The sequence below is a fragment of the Leucopleurus acutus genome, assembly GCF_964270905.1.
Source record: "Leucopleurus acutus genome assembly, chromosome: 20".
Taxonomy (NCBI): domain Eukaryota; kingdom Metazoa; phylum Chordata; class Mammalia; order Artiodactyla; family Delphinidae; genus Leucopleurus; species Leucopleurus acutus.
In genome coordinates this window covers 13866043-13887749 of record NC_139162.1, presented here as the reverse complement: position 1 = coordinate 13887749, position 21707 = coordinate 13866043, and the positions used below count along the sequence as shown (strand labels likewise).

Below are 21707 nucleotides of genomic sequence, written 5' to 3'. Positions count from 1 at the left end.
GTAAATTAGGGTGCTCTCAGGAAGAAGTGTTTTGCTTCCTGGAGAGATATGAAGTGATAGTCAAAGAAGGTAGAGATAAGCTTCTTATGGTCCATTTACACACCCACGGGCACACACTCGGGTATACACCCATGTGTGTACACACACACACACACACACACACACACACACACACACACATAGTTGTAGCCTTGGGAAGTATTAAACTTTCTTCTCCCTTCACTTCCCAGAGGAGGAGGGGTTTCTTATCTATTAGAAACATGAAAGGACTCTATATATAGGACTATATATAGTATGTATTTGGTATGTGTATGTGCATTTATGTATGTTCAATCACAAATGATTTTATTCTACAAACCAAATTGGATTTCCCATATATCTGGAACACTTCAGCAAATCTCAGCCTTTTTGGTCTCAGGACTCCTTAATACTCTTAAACATTACTGAGGACCCTCAAAGAGCTTTTGTTTATATGGGTTATGTCTATCAATATTTACCACATTAGAAGTTAAAACTGAGAATCTTTAACAACATGTATTTGTTCATTTAAAATATAATAACAAACCCATTACATGTTAATATAAATACCGTATTTTTATGAAAACGGCTTTATTTTCCAAAACAAAATTGTGCGAGAAGAGTAGCAGTGTTCTACATTTTTACAAGTCCCTTTAATATCTGGCCTAGTAGAAGAGAGCTGGATTCTCATATTTGCTTCTGCATTCAATCTGATGCAATATCATATGTCATGTAACCTCTAGGAAGCTCCATTATATACTCACGAGAAAATGAGAATGAAAAAGTCAAATGTCATCTTAGTATTATGATGAAAATAGTTTTGACCTTGTGAACTCCTGAAAAGACCTCGGGGCCCCCAAGGGTCACTAGATAACACTCTGAGAACTGCTAAGGTACTGTGTACATCGGTCCATAATTTGTATAGGTCATATGGTTGAGAAGTACAGGTGGTTAAGAGTGTGGTACCTGGAGCCATACTGCCTGGGTCTGAATCCAGATCTTCTAACATTAATGGTATGACCTTGAGCAAGTTACAAGTTTCCTTGTCTATCAAATAGGGGTGGTAGCTGTACATCCCATAGGGCTGTCGTGGGGATTAGTAGAATTTTGTGAAGGTTTAGTATAGTGCCTGAAGCATGTAACAGTTTGGTAAATATTAGCTGCTCTTTTTTTTTTTTTGCGGTACGCGGGCCTCTCACTGTTGTGGCCTCTCCCGTTGCGGAGCACAGGCTCCGGACGCGCAGGCTCAGCGGCCATGGCTCACGGGCCCAGCCGCTCCGCGGCATGTGGGATCTTCCCGGACCGGGGCACGAACCCGTGTCCCCTGCATCAGCAGGCGGACTCTCAACCACTGCGCCACCAGGGAAGCCCAGCTGCTCTTGTTCTTATGATTAAATTTCTATCTAAGAACGTCTTGTACCTATTTAAGATGGTCTACGTATACGGGCTTGAATGATGCATTATTTTTTGCCAAGACTTTTGACCCTGCCCCTAGAGTGGGACCATGAGGATCAAGAGTCCTCAGGATTGAACTCCCCAAAATACTAACGCAAGGCTCTTCCCCAGCTGGGCCACCTCCACCCTGGCTGTGCCAAGGACATAGCGGTGACCATGAAGTCAGACGTGCCCATCAACCTGAAGAAGATGGGGATCGAGTGCAAGCTCTCCAAGATCATGTTTCAGCTCCCTGCAGACCAGGTCCCCGACTGGGACGACCGCATGCGCACGGTCAAGTGGGTGGATGTGCTCAGAAACACGCCCGGGACTTTCACTACAAAACAAAAAGTGAGTAGGGACACCAAGCCCCAGTCTGGCCAGGCCTGCCATGCTTGGATGCCTTCTGCCCTCAAGCTCAGTGTCTCATCATTTCCTTCTTTCATGGAAAAAGGAAATGGTCCCTGTTCCACCTGACCTGGGTTTCCAAAGCGGTGAACTGAACTTCCAAGCAAGCCACCTGCCATCCACACTACATGGACCACACAAATCACACACCTTAATTGGTAGAGCTTTCATTGAAGGGTTTTTTTTTTAATTAATTAATTATTTATTTATTTGGCTGCACCGGGTCTTAGTTGCATCATGCAAGATCTTCGTTGCCGCATGCAGGATCTTTGTTGTGGCTTGTGGGATCTTCATTTGTGGTGTGAAGGATCTAGTTTCCTGAACAGGGATTGAACCCAGGCGCCCTGCATTGGGAGCTCAGAGTCTTAGTCACTGGACCACCAGGGAAGTCTCTCTCATTTAAGTCTTGATATCTAGTTTCTAGTTGAGCAAATTCCTCCCACCTCTTTCTTCTTCAGAAACCTCATGGCTATTCTTTTAGCTACTTCCTTTTTCCCCTCAGTGTCCAGAATTAAGTTAATTATAATCTATTTCTCGTGTCAGAATCTCATCTTTGGTCCATGCGTGCCCCTCCTTTAATTATCCCTTCGTTGGTTTCTTTTTAATAATATAATAAACAGGGATGAACCCACACCCAACACAGGAAGTATAACCAGGATTACCCGGGTGGTTCTCAGCCATCCCACCCCTGCCTGTCTCTAAGACGTGGTCACTACCCTGGGATCTCATTCCCTTGATTTTTGTTTTTATTTATTTTTAAAATTAGCCTATGCATTCTAAAAGGCATATTGTTTAGGTGTAGTTTTTAACTTTATTTTTTTTACAGGTCATTGCGTGTGGTCATCTGTATCGTGGCAGGCGGCTGTAGCACACCCGTGTCCCTGCTATACAGAAGTGCCTTATTATTTACCCATTCTTCTTTTGAAAATTAGTTGGGGTTTGCTACTGTGGACAGTGTTTCTGTGAGCATTATAGCTCGTGTCACACGGTGTTCATTTGCAGGAGTTTATATTCCCAAACTGCGTCACAGGAAGTAGAATTGCTGAGTCACAGGATGTGTGAGTGCTCAGCTTTCCAAGAAAATGCCCAAGCATTTCCAAAGTGGTTCTTTGCTAGTAGGAGTATAAATTGGTACAGCCCACTTCGGAAAGCACTTGGGTATTATCTTGGAAAAATAAGAGTATTAGTCATTTTATTTTTGATAAACTCTTTTATTCCTGTCTTTGTCTGCAAACGTGCTTGCCATATTTATCACTCATATTTTGACTTTAATGAATCTTTTCATGATTATCTCCATATTGTTTTATTCTGAAGTATTTTGCTTATTCTTGGCCCTTTACTTTTCTAAATAATTTTTTAATCCATTTAAACAAGTACTGTGAAAACCCTGATGGAAACTTGATTGGAATTGGATTGTATCTATATATCAGTTTAGGAAGGATTGATAATTTTATAACATTAATTCATCCTTTCCATTAGCAAGGTATATCTCTCTATTTAGGTCTTTTTAAAGATTTTTTTTTTTTACTACCATTCATTTTCTTTAATAGAAATAAGACTCTTTAGGTTTTTTAAATTTGTTTTTGAGTCCATTTTATTATTCTTCTAGGAATTTTCCCTTCAACTAAGTTTTCATATGCATCTTCATAAAATTATTCACAGTATTTTCTTATCGTCTGTTTAAATGTCTGTAGGATGGATGGTGATATCTCCCTTTTCATTTATGATATTGGTTATGTGTATTTTCTCTTTTTTTCTTCTTGATCATTCTCACCACAGGTTTTCTAAATCTTTTCAAATAAACAGCTTTTAGTTTCATTGGTCCTCTCTGTTTTAGATTTATTTTCTGTTTCATTAATATCTATTCCTACCTTTATGATTTCCTTTATTCTACCTTCTTGGAGCATATCTGACCCCAAAACTCATGCCTGTGCAGTCGTGATGCTCTCAGTAATTTCTTGTTCAATTTCTTCCTTTCCTATTTCTGAGTCATTTTAGGTTTGGCCTCATCATTTCTTCTGGAACTTGAATCTGTGAGTTGGTTCTCATTTGCCTGGGTAGGAAGCACTGTTTTATCTCCCCATTATTCCTGTGAGGCAGGTGTCTCTGCATCACTGAGGACACAGCTGCCTTTGTTACAGGTGATAGAGACGGATCCTGAGCCTGCTTACTCAGTACTAGAAGAAAACTACCAAGAACTGCAGCTGCAGATCAGTGCCCACGTGAATTTCGCTTCATACAAGTGCCAGACGAGCGATGTGCACTTTAAGGAGACACTGGTTCACCAGACCCGAGTGTTTGAGTGAGTCATCAAAAGCCTCCTGACACTCTCAGAGAAGTTCTTTAACTCCATCATTCACTGGCTCCTTCATCAAACATTTATTCAGTGTCCACAACAGCATAGACCAGACATCACATCTGCGCACCAGAGGGTCTTTGTAGGTCCAATGAAACATTCAGACCCACAAAACTATTGAAGTTCACACTTGAAATCAAGGTGTAGACCTGGAAACACAGTCTTACCGGGAAGGTGGCATCAGGCAGTGGGCTTCGGTGGGAACAGTCCTTGCAACAGCCCGTATCACCACCCAGGAACTATTCCTGTTGCCCCTGCCCCAGGTGACAGCTTGGACAATACCTACGCTAGCGGGCATGGGGTCCATCTTAGCTTAGAAGGCCGTGACCAACAGAAGCCAACATTTCTCGTAACCACTCCATGGCTATAGCTTCCAGGATCCCTATAGCTTCCAGGATCCCTGGAAGCTTCCAGGATCCCATAGCTTCCAGGATCTCGTAACCACTCCATGGCTATAGCTTCCAGGATCCCTTCCAGGATAACCTGCCCAGTTACAAGAGTCACTACACTCAGAGAACCCCAGTGCTATGGCCTCCCTCCAGGGAATCACGATTCTTCCCAGTCCAGCCCAAAGCAAGTTACCAATCAGGTGTCATTTTTACTATAAACAAAGTTGTCTAATAATATGGCTGACATTTCTCTCTTACCAGGCTTCCACGGAAACAGAACTAGAAAATTAATTCAAAGTTGAAATTGTCCTTAGAAGGAGAAAGGGTTATGTTAACCCTTTATCCACAGTCAGGTGATACAAGGATGCTGTGGGTCCTGCTCTCAAAGAGCTCGTAGTGGGTGTTGGGGGAATGGGTGAAAATAGTTCAACTGATGGTTGCAGTACAGTGCTCTGGGTTTGCAGGAAGCATACCTAAAGCAGACCAAGATATAGGGAGAGACAAGTGTGGACAAAGTGGTGGTCCAGCTGAACTTTGGAGGAGAAATAGGAGGTGGCCAGGTGAGGAAGTGAGAAAAAGGGCCTTCAGGCAGAGAGAGCAACACAGACAGAGAGAAAGCCTGTGACTGTTCTTTGAGAATTACAAACACAAAAGCGTAAGCCACTGACATTTCTGCATTGTAAAAATTAGTAATTAACTTGTTCAACTCATTCTGCATTTGTGGCACTTAAGACGTCCTCTCAAATTAGTATAGAACCAAAAGGTAGGAAGCAGGAAGTGATATCTTCTGCTGACGGCCATTTCACCTACAGCAGGGGTCAGCAAACTCTGGCCCGTGGACCAAACCCAGCCAGCTGCTTATTTTTATAGATGCAGTTATGTGGACACACAGCTGTGCCTGTCTGTTTATTATCGTCCACGGCTGCTTCTGCACTTCCACAGCAGAGGGAGCAGTTGCTGCAGAAATCTCTGGCACGCAAAGCCAAAAACCTTACTATCTGGCCCTTTACAGAGCATTTGTTCACTCCTGGACCTAAACCAAGAATGCGTTTTTACTAAAAGTATTCTGTTCCACTGAGATTTCTCCTCTTTATAAAAATTTGCTTTAGGATAAAGACCAGTGCTCATAAATTCACACAATTCATAAATTCACACAAGCCCCTGAGGCCAAAGCACCTTGACTTCAGGCACAGCTACATGGTCTACCTGGACTGGATAATGGGAATCTAACCCCTAAACCCCACCTTTAGACCTACTGCCCCACCGCAACTCTCAGCTCCCACTTCTCCCCTAAAACTGGGAAGAGCGTGTGTGTTTCTTTCTCTTGCACAACCATTTTCTTACATCAGGGCCTCATCCTCTTGCTGTGACTGTGATCAAGTTTAATCATGATTCCAGAAAAAGCTTCTATCTCCCAGTTCTTGTCTTAGAGCAGGGAAACTTGAGACAAGAAAAGTCTCCACTAATTGAGAATTTGAGACAAGTATGTGTCTCAGCCAGTGAAGGCATCTGAGGCAGGGGTCAAATGGTTTCTGACCACAAGGACATTGTTTCTGGTGGAAAGTGATTCAGGAAAGGAGAGGCTTTGGAATTTGCACCCGAGGAAGGCGCTGTCTTGTGAAATAGAGTTTGTTTCCTCTCTCATGGGAATTTTTCAGGGTTACCATGATGCAGGCTGAGAGCTCATTGCACAGGCTGCCAGTAGTATGCAAGATGATTTAAGTGCTAAACATCTGCATACTTTTACTTTTAATAGCTATATATATATATTTTGTGTGTGTGTTTTAGAAGGAAATATAACAAGTATATCACATGCATGACTTCAGATAAAATTGCTTAAAACTTGTCTTTGAAGAAATATTTAAGAAACGAAGTGACTTGACTTAAAAAAGTGAACGGTACAGATGATGTGCAGACAGGACAAAAATCTGAAGCACGTTTCTTAATTCCATTCCCTGATCTGTTTGCAGGTTTGAACTGATTAATTCAGGAAATGTGCAGCTGGAATTCATCTGGATCTCAGAAGAGACGGCAAAGGCTGTCAGCTTTGCAATGCCAGACAACCAAGGTAAGTGCGGTGACGGGTAAGACCCAGGGCTTGAACTGGGTCCCCAGTTATTACAAGAGGCTTGTTCATGGAGAAGCAAACACTGCTCCAACGGCCCCCTAAGAAGCAAAGGAGAAGCAGAGCAGAGGCCTCCTGGCATCTGCAGAGCCAAAAGGGCCTGAGAAACTCAAGAGCTGAGATCTGCCTTCCTGGGGCCCACACAGATCCCTAGGAATCTTTTCTTTTAGATCTTAACCTTCTAGAAGATTACAGACTCTTGGAGAAACTGATGAAAGCTATGAACTGTCTCCCCAGGAAAATACACACCCATGCCCAATTTGCACTTTAAAAAGAGCCCAACACTTAGTGGGCAATTATCCATTAATTCTCTTTCAACTTGGAGTTTCCGAGACCTTCCTAATGAGCCCTTTTCCATGGGCCCCCAGATTATGAACCCCTACTTTAAAGCAATGATTCTCCAAAGGTTATGTTCACAGCCCATCATTCTTGAGGCACGTGACCCACAGACATCTACTTGACCCACCCCCTTGAGCAAAAGGAAACAAACATGAAAACTTGATGTAATTAATGGAAGTGTTTTTCATGAGTCTCATGTGAGAGATGGGAGCCCATTCTTTGGGCCCTGGGGCCCAAAGTATACCTGCTAGCAGAGGTGAGCCCACAGAGGGTGCCTAGGGCCTGTGAGTGGGCTGCCCTACACCTGCCCTCCCACGGCAGGTGCAGAATATCACTGGCGCTCTATCTGCCCCCAGGTTTCTCCCAAAATGACCAGCTTAGCCAGGGCACGCTGCACACGGGCAGCACCCTGGACAGTGCCATGGACCGCTGGAACGAAGCTTCCCTGCCACCCTTCTCTGTGGAGCCCGTCTCAGGCATGGTGCCCGTGGGGAAGACCCAGAAGCTCAAAGTGAAATTCTCCCCAATGGAGGTTGGAGACTTCGAGAGCAATCTTCTCTGCCAGTAAGGAGATGATCTCCCAGCACAAAGCGCTGCAGCTCCTAGCCCCTCTTCTGTCCCACCACGCCCACCATTCTTTCCAGCCCCAGACCCCTCCTCAGCCCCACATTGCCACATTTCCCTTTGGAGGACAAGGAGAATCCATTCTTTTGTATAGCTCATCAACCCTCTGTAGACCCTGCCTCCCGCCCACCTCCCCTTCCCGGCCACATACAGGATTCCACTGGGCAACAGGATGGTGGGCAGCCAGCTGGGTTCCAGTCCTGGGGCAAGCATGAACTTGGGAAAGCTTTCTTGTACCTTTTCTGAGACTCAGTTTCCTCCTATGTAAAATGCAAATGACAATACCCACCTTGTAGAGTTGTGAAGACTAAATGAGCTAATTCAAGTGAAGAGCTTTGAACAGTGCCTGGCACGCAATAAGTACAATAAACATTAGGTGGTGGTGGCGATGGAGGAGGTGGACCTGGTACATAGTAAGCGAGGGACAGATGGGGCCCAGGTCCAGTTAGAGGAGAGTCAATCCAGTAACATCTGGCAATGAAAGTCCCTGATGTGGTACCCACTCCCCGGCCAGCTCCATGGAGAACACCTACCTTAGAGGAAGTCTGTGATCCATGGCATAGGGTGGCAGAGACCTATGTGAACAATAAGACCTATAGAAACCCTGCAATCACACTGCAGGGACCTTTCCCACACCTGGGCCACCTAAGCTTGTTGCTGGGGCTCGAGGTCTGCTCACATCTAGTGTGCTTTCTCCAAGGAGCTCAGGGTAGTTTTGTAAGGATGTCTGAGTCCTTTTTTGTAGATACTAGATGCCTATGAAAGAGCCCAGAGGGAAAGACTCTGTGCTGACCTTACAGCAGGGAGGTTTTCTCACCGTTGGCAAAGGAAGTAACTTGAGGCCATAGTAAGGTACACAGAAGGAACCAGAATTCAGGCCTCTCATACTCAGCCCATTCATGCATCCATCCACTCCACAATTAATTAGTGACCACCTACTATGTACCATGTACTGTTCAAGGCACTGAGGTTATATTGCTGACCGAGACAGACCCAGCCTCTGCTCTCATGGAGTTCACATTCTGATGGGTGTCATATTCATTTACAACCACGAAAGCAAAAATCGATTAAAAAGTTAAAAATAGATCAAAATAACCTTATCCCCTCAGGATTCCTAACCTGCCACCTGGAGAGCAAGGCCCAGTCCTGTCAGCAAAAGGGCGGAGCTCCCTGCCCTTCTGCCATTTTGACCTGAAAGACTCGGACTACATCAGCGGTCATCGGCGCAACCCAGATCTCCGAGGGCCTCGTGGTGGGGCTCTGGATCCAAACACCCGGGTGATTGAGTTCACCAGCGTGGGCATAGGAGGGAAGTGTCTCCGGTGAGTCATTTAAGTTTGCACTAGTTGAGTTCATATCCGTCAGTTCTTCTAAAAACTCGGAGTAGGAATTCAGAGTAGCAAGCTAGACTGACACGTAGAAGTACACTTGCTATCCTGGGGTCTGACTTCAGAGAACTGCCTCCGTGAGGAAGCTGTCTTCTGTCTCCCTGGTTTTGACACTCTGGAAAACTTGGAAGACATAAAAATAGGATCCCTGACCACTGCCTTGACCACAGAGGATCACTGGAACAGAAGAGCCCTTGGTGTCATTATTATTCCAAAGTCCAAAACTCTAGCCACACTTGGGATCCCCAAGTGAGATGCAGTTTTTGTTTCTGCAGCAACGAAGTGCTCAGAACAGTTCTGATTCCCACCTAAAGGAAGTGTGCTAGGAAACAGTCTAGAAAAGTTTCTCTTAATCCTCAAGCCCCTCTCTCACTCTCTGCTATCGATTCTTCCCCCCTCGGCCAGGACTTTTACAATACTGAACCCGACCAATAGCACCTACTCCTTCTGCTGGGTCTCTGAAGAAACTGAAAGTCTCCAGAACCCTCCAGCCTTCACATGCCTTACAGAAAAGGGCCTCATCCTCCCCGAAAAGAAAGCTGAGGTGTGTATGAATGGGGACCGCTTGACCCAGGACTTTATTAATTCTATGCCCCTCTGCATAGCAGGTCTGCAGTAGAGCATGGGTAGAGTTAGGGAGAACAGCCTAAGGGTGTGTCCATCAACAAGTGTTTCTTGAGTGGCTACTCTATGTGTTAGGCAGTCCTCATGGACAAGAGAAACCCGAGCTCTCTTGGTTGGCCATGGAGAAACAGAAGTTTTAAAAATTGAGATTATTAAAGCAAGGAAAGGAGAGTTGGACACCAATGCCTGGAGACTCTACTAGGACTCATACAAGAATAAGAAGTAAAGAGTTATTTTTGTCCAAGGGACTGACAGCAATGAAAGGACACAGATGTATTTTTACTTGGTCAGGCCAAAGGGCAAAACAGAAAAGTGGAGTCATGTTCCATGGTTTAGTCCTAATGTCCACACAGTGATTTAGAGCAGAGGGACAGACTTAAAGAAATACGAACTTGCTGGCCAAAACAGATCTGTGGACCCTATGTCCTGTAAATTCCACAGAGAATCTTGGAGGCAGAAATAAATCCATGAAACGGAAATTCCGAGTTCAGTTGCCTTCAGGAAGACCATACAAATGAATGACGCAGGCCAAGGGGACAGTGATAGGGAATGATGGGCACCAGGGCTGGCTGGCCACAGTGCTTCTCTGGAAGGTCACCATACAGAGCAGTGGGCTCAGCATTGCTGGTTCTCCCAGACTTTTCAGGAAAAGCCCAAATTACAAGCTTCCACCTTGAATCTTTCCATTTTTACATGCCATCCAGAGACATGGCATGAAATATGGTAGCCTAGCCAGCAGAGCCTGTGAGTGGGGTAGATCCCCTGAGAAATACTTGGTGGGCTGGGCAAACAGAGATTGATGTTGCTGTTACAGCTAAACTTACGTGCCCTTACAAAGAGGGTAGAAAGGAAGTGATGACCTGGTAATGTCAACCAGCATAACCCCAGGGCTGGCAAGCCTCTAAGGGCACATGGAGTAAACACACAGAAGTGCCTCTAACTGCTCTGCTCCAAACTGTCTTCTCAGATTATCTTCCAGTTCACACCTTTCCATCTGGACATCTCGGAAGCATTCTGGACTTTCTTAATCCCCGAACACAACATCACAGTCCCTTTCCTGCTGGTAGGCAAAGCCACTGACCCTCTCATCAATCTGGACAAGTCACATCTCAACTTCAGTTGTCTCCTCATTGGTAAGGCTGCCCTGTTGGTTTATATTTAGAATTGGCATGACCTGTGGGGGAGGGGCGTGGGACCAACCCAGCAATGCACTGCAGGAGCAGACATGGGCAGGGAGCTCTTCCTGGTGCTTCCAGAAGCTTCCAGAAGCATGTCAGAGGGCCTCTATCACTATTCACAAGGCCACAAAATATTCAACCTCTCAATCTAATTTCCATCAAGTGTCTTCTAAACCCACACACCAATAACCTAAGGAAATTTAGGAGGCTTGCTACAGAGCCTACTTGGAAGATTCCTTTGGGGCCTGGACTGACTATGTTTATTTCCAGATCCCCACGTCAGCCCCATCCTGCTTGCATGTGCCCCCAGATTATGGCTGTATCTGTTTGCTTCTTGTTCTGTGCCAAAGTGATCACATTTCTCTGCCACCCTTTCACACTTTTATCCAGCTCAACAAATATTACCAAGCCCCTTGTGTGAGCCAGGCACTCTTCCTTGAGCTGGGAATGCGACGGACAAAGCCCAAGTCCCGACTGTCATGATGGTTACATTCTAGTAGCAGGAAGCAGACTACCAAAACATGACAAAGCAAAATGTATAGCATGTCAGATGTTGATAAGTGTTCCAGAGAAGAATAAAGCAGGGTAGGGGAATAAGGAATGCTAGTGGGCAGTGGGAAGGTGACATTTGAGGTGAGACTTGAAGGACACAAAGGATGTGATTGGCAAGTCCCTTATAATACTGTGAATCTGTCACATGGATGTGATGTTGTGTGTGTGTGTGTGTGTGTGTGTGTGTGTGTGTGTGTAAAATACAACTAAAGTCAGAGGATTTTTTAGTAATTCATTAGATTTTATTATTTATAAAAGTAATATTCTTTTTTTTTTATAATTTTTTTTTTTTTTTTTTTTTTTGCGATACGCGGGCCTCTCACTGTTGTGGCCTCCCCCGCCGCGGAGCACAGGCTCCGGACGCGCAGGCCCAGCGACCATGGCCCACGGGCCCAGCCGCTCTGCGGCATGCGGGATCCTCCCAGACCGGGGCACGAACCCGCGTCCCCTGCATTGGCAGGCGGACTCTCAACCACTGCGCCACCAGGGAAGCCCAAAAGTAATATTCTTTATACATCAATCAATATGGTGTTGTATAAGGAAAAATTTAATAATCATTCCTCCTCCATTCTATCTCATCCTTTCCTTTCTGTCAAAGGAAACCAGTGTTAACAATGTGATGTGTATTACTTCCATACATTTCTTATACTGATACATATAAACAGATAGGAGGAGATTGTGGCATTTAGTAAGGTTTTGAACAAATAAATGAGCAATGTAGCATAAGAATAATAAGACAAACAGGGTTTAATCTAGGAATGCAATGATGGTGCATTTCAATATAATTGTTACATCAGCAGATTAAAGAAGAACCAGGTGATCATACTAATATATACTGAAAAGTCATTTCTAAAATTCAGCAGACATTCTCAACAAAAACTCTAACAGTAAAATAGGAATAGAGGGAAAAACGTGAATAAAGAAGATTAACCAAAATCAAGGGGCAGATATTATCTGGTAATAAACTACTAAAGTCACTTCAATTAAAGTCAGGAATTAGGCAAGGATGTTCATTATCACCGTCATTATTGAACACTTTCTTAGTGATTCTAGCAAATACAATAGAACAAGAAAATTAAATAATTGACAAACATTGGGGAAAAAAGAGGCAAAATTATCTCATTATGCTGTTGCTGATGACTTCATACATAGATGACCTCAAGAGACTCTAGAGAAAAGCAAAACAGACTACTAGAATCAACAAGATAATGTAGGGATGGCTGGATGCAAGACGTGTGCAAAAATCAATGGTTTCTCTTTCTTTTAGCAGTAAGCACCTAGAAACAAACAAAAAATTCCATTCATAAGACCTATGTGATAGCTAACGATAAATATAACGAGAAAAGCACAGGACCTATGTGAATAAAACTATAAAATCTTATTAAAATGCCTCCAAACAAGATCTGAACATTTGTCAATTCTCCCAAAATTAAATGCAAATTTAATCGAGTTTCAATTAAAATCCCAACTAGGGTTGTCAGATAAAATACAAGATGCACAGTTAAATCTGAATTTCAGATAACAATGAATAGTAGTTCAGAATGCCAAGCAATATGCAATATTTGGGACATACTTATACTAAAATATTATTTGCTAAATCTGGCAACCTTAGTTCCAAAATGATTGGGGTGAGGGGGGAGTTGGAAAAAATGATTCTGAAGTTCATGTGGAAAAATAAATGCTCTACAATAGTCAAGGAAAGTAAGAAAAAGCAAAACAGTGATAGGAGATGTATTAGTCAGGGCCCTGTCAGCACGCTGGTGACATACCCAAAGCCTAATTCGAAAGAGTCCGATGCAGGGGTTGTTTACAGAGATATGGGCAGGGCTGAGGGGCCTACCAGCCCCCATTAACAAAAGCAGGAAGGCATTGGGTCTGAAGGAACAAGGAGGATCCCAGGAGAGCTGTGACCCAGGCAGAGCAGCCACCTAAGAGGAACAGGCAGTTGATGGGGTAAAGTTCTAGAAGGAAGAGGTAGAGTCCCTTTGGCAGGAAGGATCCTTGTAGACCAAAAAGAAGGAAGAGAGGAGGCCAAAGGCCGAGGAGCTGGGAAGAGGAAGGGAAAGAAGCTGCGGAGCCTCTTCTTCGAAGGCTTCCTCGTGCCTCCTGAGGTGGGCCAGGAGCAGGCACGAGGCCTCCCTGAGGGCAGTGTTTCCCCCTCCAGGCAGAGAGGCCAGGGAGACCGTGAAGATCATCAACAAGGAGGAGCAGAGGTTCCATTTTGCCTTCCAGGACACCTCCCGATATTCTGAAGGTTTTAGCAGCAGCCTGGTCGTGTGTCCCATGGAAGGCTGGGTCCCACCGCTGTCCAGGTAAACAGAAAGGAAGGCCCCCAGGACTGCACTCGCCCAACATGGCAGGGTCCCAGGCCCACCAGCCAGGAGAATCGGTTTCCCTTCGAGTGCCCCGTCCCTGAAGTCTCTCCCCACTCTAAAATTTAGATATTACAATTCCATCTCTGTCCTACTTATTCCCTGTTGTCAATTTTCCTAGTGAATTGTAGAGCATTGAGAACTTTAAGCTCTTGTTCTCAGTGTTTTCTTATGTTTATATTCTTTTCCTTGCTATCCACTGTGTTTGCAAATCCATAAAGCAGTGGCCTGCCGTGCCTGGCAAATCTTCAAAATTCATCGTGATTTGGAGTTAGGATGCCTTTTCCTCCTAGTGTATAATAGTTTAGTATTCAGCCTTCTTTAACAGGTTGGTCTAGTCATCAAATCTGCTGTCTTCGTCCCCAACCAGGTTCCCAATTGATATTTTCTTCACACCGAAGCAGGAAGGAGAAGTGAACTTCAATTTGATCTGCAATGTGGAAAAGAAAGCCCACCCTCTGACCTTAAATGTCAAGGCTCAGGGCTACTCTATGAATGTAGAGGTCAAGTGCAAGGACAAGACTGGCACCGTCACTCTCTTGACTCCCAACCAGACCACGACTCTCAACTTCTATGAGGTAAAGATGAGAGAGGGCCTCGCTCTCTCTGTTTCCACACTGGCTGGGAAAAGCAGTACAAGTGAATAGTCACTGAATCTCTGTTTCAAATGCCGGGGAGACCAGGAGAACAGAAACAGGCCAGGAGCAGCTCCACCCCCAGAATGTGTATGGTTCTGATGTGAAAGCTTGTTTTACTTTCCAGAGGGTGGAGAGATGGGAGAGAAGGGGGAAATGCTTGTCTTAAACCTACAGAAGGATGTTTTGCTACCAAGTGAGATCTAGGAATTAAATTGTCATCTCACTCTTCTCACCTAGTAGCTCTTGCTGGGCTCTCTGACTACTCTCTGAGCTAATGAAACTCAACTCACGAAAATCATCTGCCTTCACTATTTCCCACAGGGTGTTTTCCCCCAACGTGTTGCGTATCCTGACCCCACAGAAGGGAACCGTGGTTTGCATTCACTCAACATTTAACTCTGTTCTCTCTCAGGTGGCGTTGAATGAATGTGTCCAGTGTGAATTCAGCTTCATCAACACCGGCAAGTTCAACTTCAGCTTCCAGGCAGAGCTATCCGGCCCCAAGTCCCTGCTGCAGTACTTGGAATTTTCACCCATGGATGGCAGTGTGGATGTGGGGCAGAGTGCACAGGCCTCCCTGTCTTTCCAGCCATTTAAGAAATGTGTCTTGAAGGGCCTGGAACTCAAAATCAAGGTGAGACCATTTAACATTGTCCAACACTGAACACATTCACAGCATTCTGTCTTGAGAACTATGTCTGATGGCCACCCTTAGCTGCAAGGAAGGATGGGAAGTCAAGCATGTTTCCCAGGCACATTGGCAGCCAGAGTCCTGCTAATGAGGAGGCCCTGGGAGGCAGCTGTTGGGTAAGGACTGGCAGTCTCTGCACACCCCTCCGCCTTCAGGCTGAATCATCGCTGCAGGAGCAAAGCAAGAGCCAATGTCGGGCCCAGGTGCAGAGTAGTCCACCTTGCTTTCCTTAAATAAACATGTAAACTGTTCATCAGAATCTCTGCAGATGGAGCCCTGAGACCTGAATTTTTTTTAAGCACTCGACTGTTTCCCTCCTTCACCTGAGGGCGTAAGGGCCCTTTCCTCTCACTTCTAATCACACTCCACCTGCCATTCCCTTCCCACAGATCAGCCACGGTCCAACATTTTTGTGCAGCATCTCGGGCTGTGCCGTGAGCCCAGCCGTCCATTTCTCCTTCACCAGCTACAACTTTGGGACCTGCTTCATCTACCAAGCTGGGATGCCCCCATATAAACAAATCCTAGTTGTCTCCAGCAAGGAAGAGACGTCTATGAGGTAAGCAGACTTCCCAGAGCTTCCAGATGATTCTGCCACTCCTGTGGGTCCTACAACCTCCACACAGGTGGGGTCCTGCCAGGACAGAAAAGGAAGGATTCTGGGAAAGCCTCAGACATAGGTGGGCGTGAATCCTGAGTCTCCTTTCCCCGCCGCTAACACTCATGCTTGGATAGCCATGAGCTACTCTGCTAAAAAAAAATCCTCTTCTGGAAACGAGGAGGGCAATGCCAAGTGACCTGACAAGAGGTTCGATGGCTTCCACTTATTTTCCGCATGTAATAGATGTGGGAACTGAGGTTTGGAGAGTTAAAAAGTTAATTTCTCAGGCGAGTGACCTTGCAGTAAATGGCAGATCTAAACTGAGCCTGAGCCTTCTGATTCAAATCCAGCCTCTCTGTGCCATCCCTGTGTAGAATGTTCCAGTCCAGGTTTCTGGGCCCTATTCCAGACCTAAGATAACAAAAGTGGCCCAGAGACCTATGTTTATTCGAAGTTCTCCAGGTTAGTACTCTGCAAGTGAACTTTCTTCAGTGTCAGAAATGTTGTATGTCTGCAATGTCCAGTGCGGTAGCCTACAGCTGCACGTGACTGTGGGGCACTTGAAATGTGGCTAGTGCCACTGCAGAACAGAACTTCATTTTATTTTATTTTAATTAATTTTAACTTCAAGAGCCACGTGTGTCTAGTGGCTACCATATCACATAGCACAGGTCTAGGTTCAGATCCCAGCACTTCCCTAGCTGTGTGACCTTGGGCAAAATTTTTAAACTCTCTGTGCCTCTGTCTCCTTGCCTGAAGTGGGGGATAGTCGTACCTCCCCACAGGGCTATTAGAAGGATTAAATTAGTTCCTTTAGAGAGAGTACTTAGAACAGTGCCCGGAACATAGGAAATGCTCAGTTTTTTTTATCTGCTGCTACTGTTGTGGCGGTGATGGTGGTGATGGTGCTGGTGACGATGATGATGATTCTCCTGAATGTTAAATTACAAGAGTGTCATGTAATTTTAAATACTAATTTAAAATCTTATCCACCTACACTCCTCCTTGCCTGATTTAATCTGAGTCTTACTTTGCTTAAGGCATGGCGCTCTATTTTATTGCCTCAGCCAGAGTCCTTCTCTAAATACCCGGAAGGCAGATGAGGAGGGGCTGTAATGGAGGTCTACGTGCTTCCTGCCCACACGTGAAGGGGGGTGGACATGATCTTTGAAGGTCCCTTCTAGTTGAGGAATTAGCAATAATAATAATAGCTCACCTTTATGGAATGTTTCCTCTGTACCCTGTCTAGTGACTGATTTAGTCACTTTGTCTCATTTAATCCTCACAACAATTTTATGAGGTAGCCATCACTACCCGCATTTTACAGAGGAGGAAGCAGAGACCCAGATGGGCTGAGCAAACTGTTCTCAGGTCACATGGCTAGTTAGGGATAGAACCCGGATCCACACTCCTGTCCGTCTGACTCTGGACACATACTCCTCCCCACTGTGCTTTACCACCCAGTTACTTCAGGAAGCCCCGCCTTCTTATGAAAAGGTACAAAACCATGAGCTGCATTATCAAGGAAGAGAGGATAAAGAAAGTGAAAAGAGCACTGGGCAAAAGGTCATGAGACTTTGCATTTGAGGCCTGGCTCTGCCAGGATCTCTGGATGTGATCTGGGGGAAGTAACTCGACAGTGCCCGGGAGACCACGGGCTGGATCACTGCTGAAGTCCCTTCCAGCCCTTACATTTGGACTCCAGGAAAACTGGGCAGGACATCAAGAAGTGGATCCAGCTCAGAGAAACAAGGGACAAAATCTCCGCCACTGGGTCAGGCACCCGAGAGCTCACACACCTTCCTCCTGATCTTCTCCAGCTTAGAGTGTTTGTACACCAACACCAGCCACCTCGAGGTGAACTTCCGAGTTGATGTGGTGAAGCCAGGAAAGACACTGGAGATTCCCATCATCTTTTATCCTCGAGAAAGTATCAATTATCGAGAACTCATCCCCTTTGAAATCAATGGGATCTCACAACAAGTAGTTGAAATCAAAGGGAAAGGCACTGAAATGAAGGTAAGAGCCAGTTGGGGAGATCCTCGGGCTGGGCGCCCCTCCTTCTTGCCCTTCTTTGCCCACCTGAGCCCACCTTCCACCCCCTCCAAGTCTCCTGCCCCCAAGCTGCTCTGTCAGGGGGTCAACCAGTCCCACCCAGGGGTGAATCGTCAGATCAGACCCAAGTGAATCACATAGATCTCATTCAATACCAAACTTTACTGTATCAAAGGATACAAGTAATCACAGGAGGTCACTGGAGAAACACTCTTTTTCTTGGAGAAGTTTGAGACTATCAGATGCAGCATCCCGAGCGTGTCCTCTTCGTCCCACATTAGGGCGTGTAGTGTTTTCAGGTTACGAGGTAAGACTTGTTTTAAGCTCTGTACGCAGACAAACCTTTCAGTCATGGGACATTTTTCCTTAACACCACACAGACTGACATTCTCCAGCCAGCCACTGCTCCCAGGATCCTGTTGGACTGAGGGCCTTCCTTCTAACCAGGTGCTCCTACTAGGAAGGGACTGGTCCTGTCCTGCTGCTAATCCCTTTCTTCCCAGTGTCTGGTTAACATTTAAGGTGTCTGTCTGGTAGGAGTATTTGCGTTTCATAGGGAGTTTTGGAAAACGGAAGACCTTCCAAGATCCTCGGCAATGCATGGGACATTTCAGCAGCCAAGAGAAAATGGGAGGGCTGTATTCCGGCAGCCTTCCCATCAAGCCGGAGAGCAACAGGACCAGGCCACCTGGTGTGTCTGCACCCGCGCCAGTGATGGGGTCTCTTCTGATGTCATTGATTCATTCGAGTGTTCATTCTTTCATCCCTCATTCAGCACCCATTGTGTCAGGTGCTTTGCAGAAATCCTGCAGAGGAGGCTTAAGCGTGTTCTCTCACCTCCAGGAGTTCACAGGGTGGGGCTGGAGACCCTTGCCTTGGTACACAAAATGGAAACATATGGGCAGGATAGAAAGAGCGTGTAGGGGAGGGGTGCAGTTTAGTGACTGGTCAAATGACAGTGACCAGTGGGTGCTATTCGTGTGGGTCACGTCATCCTGGAGGACAAGGCCCAGCCTGACCTTGGCCTGATCCAGGTCAGCATTTTGATCAGTACTTCAGATGAGGACTTTGAAATGTACGTGCTTCTCCCACCTCCGCTGCCACCATCACCTCTCACTCCTAAAGGCTCTCTCTCCTGCCCTCTTCCAGTCCATCTCCACGGAGGAGTGAGCCAGGGCACCCTCCCAAGACACACACACTTGATGGGGCTGCTCCAGGCTGCACTGGCTTCCCACTTCTCCCAGAAGAAAGCCTGACCCCTCTCCGAACTGTCTTCCCGTGTCTCCCTCTCGCTCCCAGCCACGGGCTGGGAGTCCAGTCCCCTCCCTCCAGCTCAGGGCCTCGCCACAGCTTGTCTCCTCCCTCAGGATGCAGCCCCACACCACCCTGACGCAAACGCACAGGATCCCACCCTTCCTTTAGCTCTCAGTAGGAACATGCCTTCCTCAGGGAAGCCTCCCTCACCCCCAGGCTGGCTCAGCCCCTTGTGCCCTGAGCTTTTCCTTCCTAACATCTCTGAACCCAGCCGTAATTATGTGATTGTGCAACAAGTTGTTTAGTGGGCATTTTAAGCACATAAATGTTTGTTGAGTGGGCGAATGCCCATCCAATGTGAAGAATGAGGGACACAGAAAGAGAAGGAACCAGCCTTGCCTCACCAGGGTACCCATATCGTATTTCTTTTTCTCATTAACTGATGAACCCTCCTTCCCTGCTCTCTTTCTTGTCCCACAGATTTTAGTCCTCAATCCAGCCAATAAGACTGTGAAGTTAGGAGCTGTCCTGCCTGGACAGGTGGCGAAGAAAACGATTTCCATCATGAACGACAGCCAAGCCCAGCTCACATTTGACCTGTCAGCCCTGTTCTCGATTCCAGAACTCCAGGACCCCAAGGTTGGTGCTCGGGCCCCTGGTGGCATCTTCATGCCCCATCCCTCCCCCCACCCCCCGCCCCGATGACAGGGATGGCCGCGGTAGCAACACTGACACCTCACGGTTCTCGTGCACCTTCAGTGTGCCGGGCAGTTCTGAGAGCTCTCCCTGTGCTGCCTCTGGTCATCTTCACAGAAACAGTGTAGGGTGGTGCTTCTATGATTCTCATTTTACATGTAAGGAAACCAAGGCTTGGAGAGGCTGCATGCCTCTAGAGGGCAACAGTGATGTAGAAAGAGAAGTGCCCTTGCTGGATTCAGAAGATCTGGGCTCTAATGAATATACATATATCATCACAGCAGAAAATTTGAAAAATACGGAAAATCACAAAGCAGAACATTTCGCCTATAATCTCATACCCAGAAATAATCACTTAACATTTTGGTACCTATCTTTCCCCTGTTTTTCCTACACATTTTTTAAATAAAATATTAACGTTCAGATTGATTTGAAACCTGCTTTTCCCAACTTGAAATAGCTCCTAAACATTCAATGTCATTTGTGTCTCTATACCTCCGTTATGCAGATGGACCAATCCTCTGTTTCTGCTCATCTCAGGTGTTCCTGATTTTTTATTTTATAAGCAGCATTGTAATATCCATGTAAACAAAACTTTGTGTGAATCCATGACCCTCTGCTTAATACATACTCCTAGGAGTGGGCTTCTTGGACCAAAAGGAAGAGTATGTTTCGATATACGTCACTCATCTGCCCCCGAAAGCTTGTCCCTCCTTCCACTTCAATCCGCTGTGTGAAAGAAGCATGCTTGTTGCCAAATCCATGTCCTCGAGCTCCCTAAATAGAGAAGCTACAGTCCTGGCTGCCGTCTACCCATCTCACAGTGTTTGGGTGGCCCTTTGAAGATGGACCAGGTGTATTTCATTTTGAGGATGGACTATATCCATTCCTTCATTCAATTCATTCTTACATTTACTCAGTAAGTCAGTGCTACGTGCTGGAAATATAAAGGTGTGGCTTAGTCAGCTTGGGCTGCCATAACAGAACACCATAGACTGGGTGGCTTAAACAACAGACATTTATTTTCTTACAGTTCTGGAGGCTGGAAGTCTGACATCAGGGTGCCAACATAGTTTCTGGTGAGGACGCTCCTCCTGGCTTGCAGACGACCACCTTCTTGCTGTGTCCCCACATGTCAGAGAGAGGGCAAGCTCCAGCTCTCCGGTGTCCCTTTTTATAAGGGCGCTAATCTCATCATTAGGGTCCCACTCTCTTGACATCATTCTAAACCTAATTACCTCCCAAAGGCCCCATCTCCAAACACTACTCACATATGGACTTGGGAGGACACAATTCAGTCCATAGTAAGGTGAATATGACATAGACTTTGGTCTGGTGGAGTTCACAGTCTTTTGGGGTCACAGACACATGAACAGTCCCAGGAAAGCCTAGAAGCTGCAGAAGCAGGGTGCGATTCAGGACCAGGGCTGCTCAGAGGAGGGCCTCACAGTGGAGAGAGGTCTGAACTGCGTCTTACAGGATGAAGAGGTATCTCCCAGGCAGACAGGTTGAGGAAGAGTGTTTCTGGCAGGCAAGATTATATAGGCTCAAAGGGGTTGATGCTTTTGGAATCCTAGGTGTGATTCAATGTGGTAGGAGTGTTGTGGACCATCTGAGGATTGCAGGATACAGGAACACTGGCTGTGAGAGGCCAACCAAAGCAGGAGACCCAGTGGGCATCTCGTCCTTGGACCCCGCATCACCCACTTTGCCATCCAGAGAAAGAGGGAAAACCTGCTGCTTCCCTTTCCTCATTAATCCAAAGTAAAGTCCTCATTCCAGTGGGTCAGGGCCCCTCACAGTTCGGCTGCACCGGTTCTGCCTCTTGAGGTGGTGAGACGAAAGCTGCCAGAATGGCCTGGACCGGCACTGTCACCCCGGGGGGTCACTTCCATCATTGTGTTTTGAGAAATCTCTAAGGTCGCTTTCCTATTGTGATTCTCAGCCGTTATCTCACTCCCCCCG

General features: G+C 46.1%; 1 protein-coding gene across 3 annotated transcripts in view; it reads left to right on the top strand.

Moving 5' to 3' along the window:
- Nucleotides 1–21707, top strand: part of HYDIN (HYDIN axonemal central pair apparatus protein) — a gene marked incomplete at both ends in the record, with an annotated part of 352197 nt that overhangs the window by 307346 nt on the left and 23144 nt on the right. For all 3 annotated transcript variants that reach the window (XM_082863052.1, XM_082863051.1, XM_082863050.1), the window contains 13 exons: nt 1585–1803; nt 4002–4162; nt 6576–6673; nt 7426–7633; nt 8803–9015; nt 9487–9625; nt 10673–10838; nt 13600–13747; nt 14178–14385; nt 14858–15079; nt 15526–15695; nt 17558–17756; nt 19527–19685. In XM_082863052.1, the coding sequence (XP_082719178.1) occupies nt 1585–1803; nt 4002–4162; nt 6576–6673; nt 7426–7633; nt 8803–9015; nt 9487–9625; nt 10673–10838; nt 13600–13747; nt 14178–14385; nt 14858–15079; nt 15526–15695; nt 17558–17756; nt 19527–19685 (2310 nt within the window). The remainder of the gene's footprint in view (nt 1–1584; nt 1804–4001; nt 4163–6575; nt 6674–7425; nt 7634–8802; nt 9016–9486; nt 9626–10672; nt 10839–13599; nt 13748–14177; nt 14386–14857; nt 15080–15525; nt 15696–17557; nt 17757–19526; nt 19686–21707) is intronic.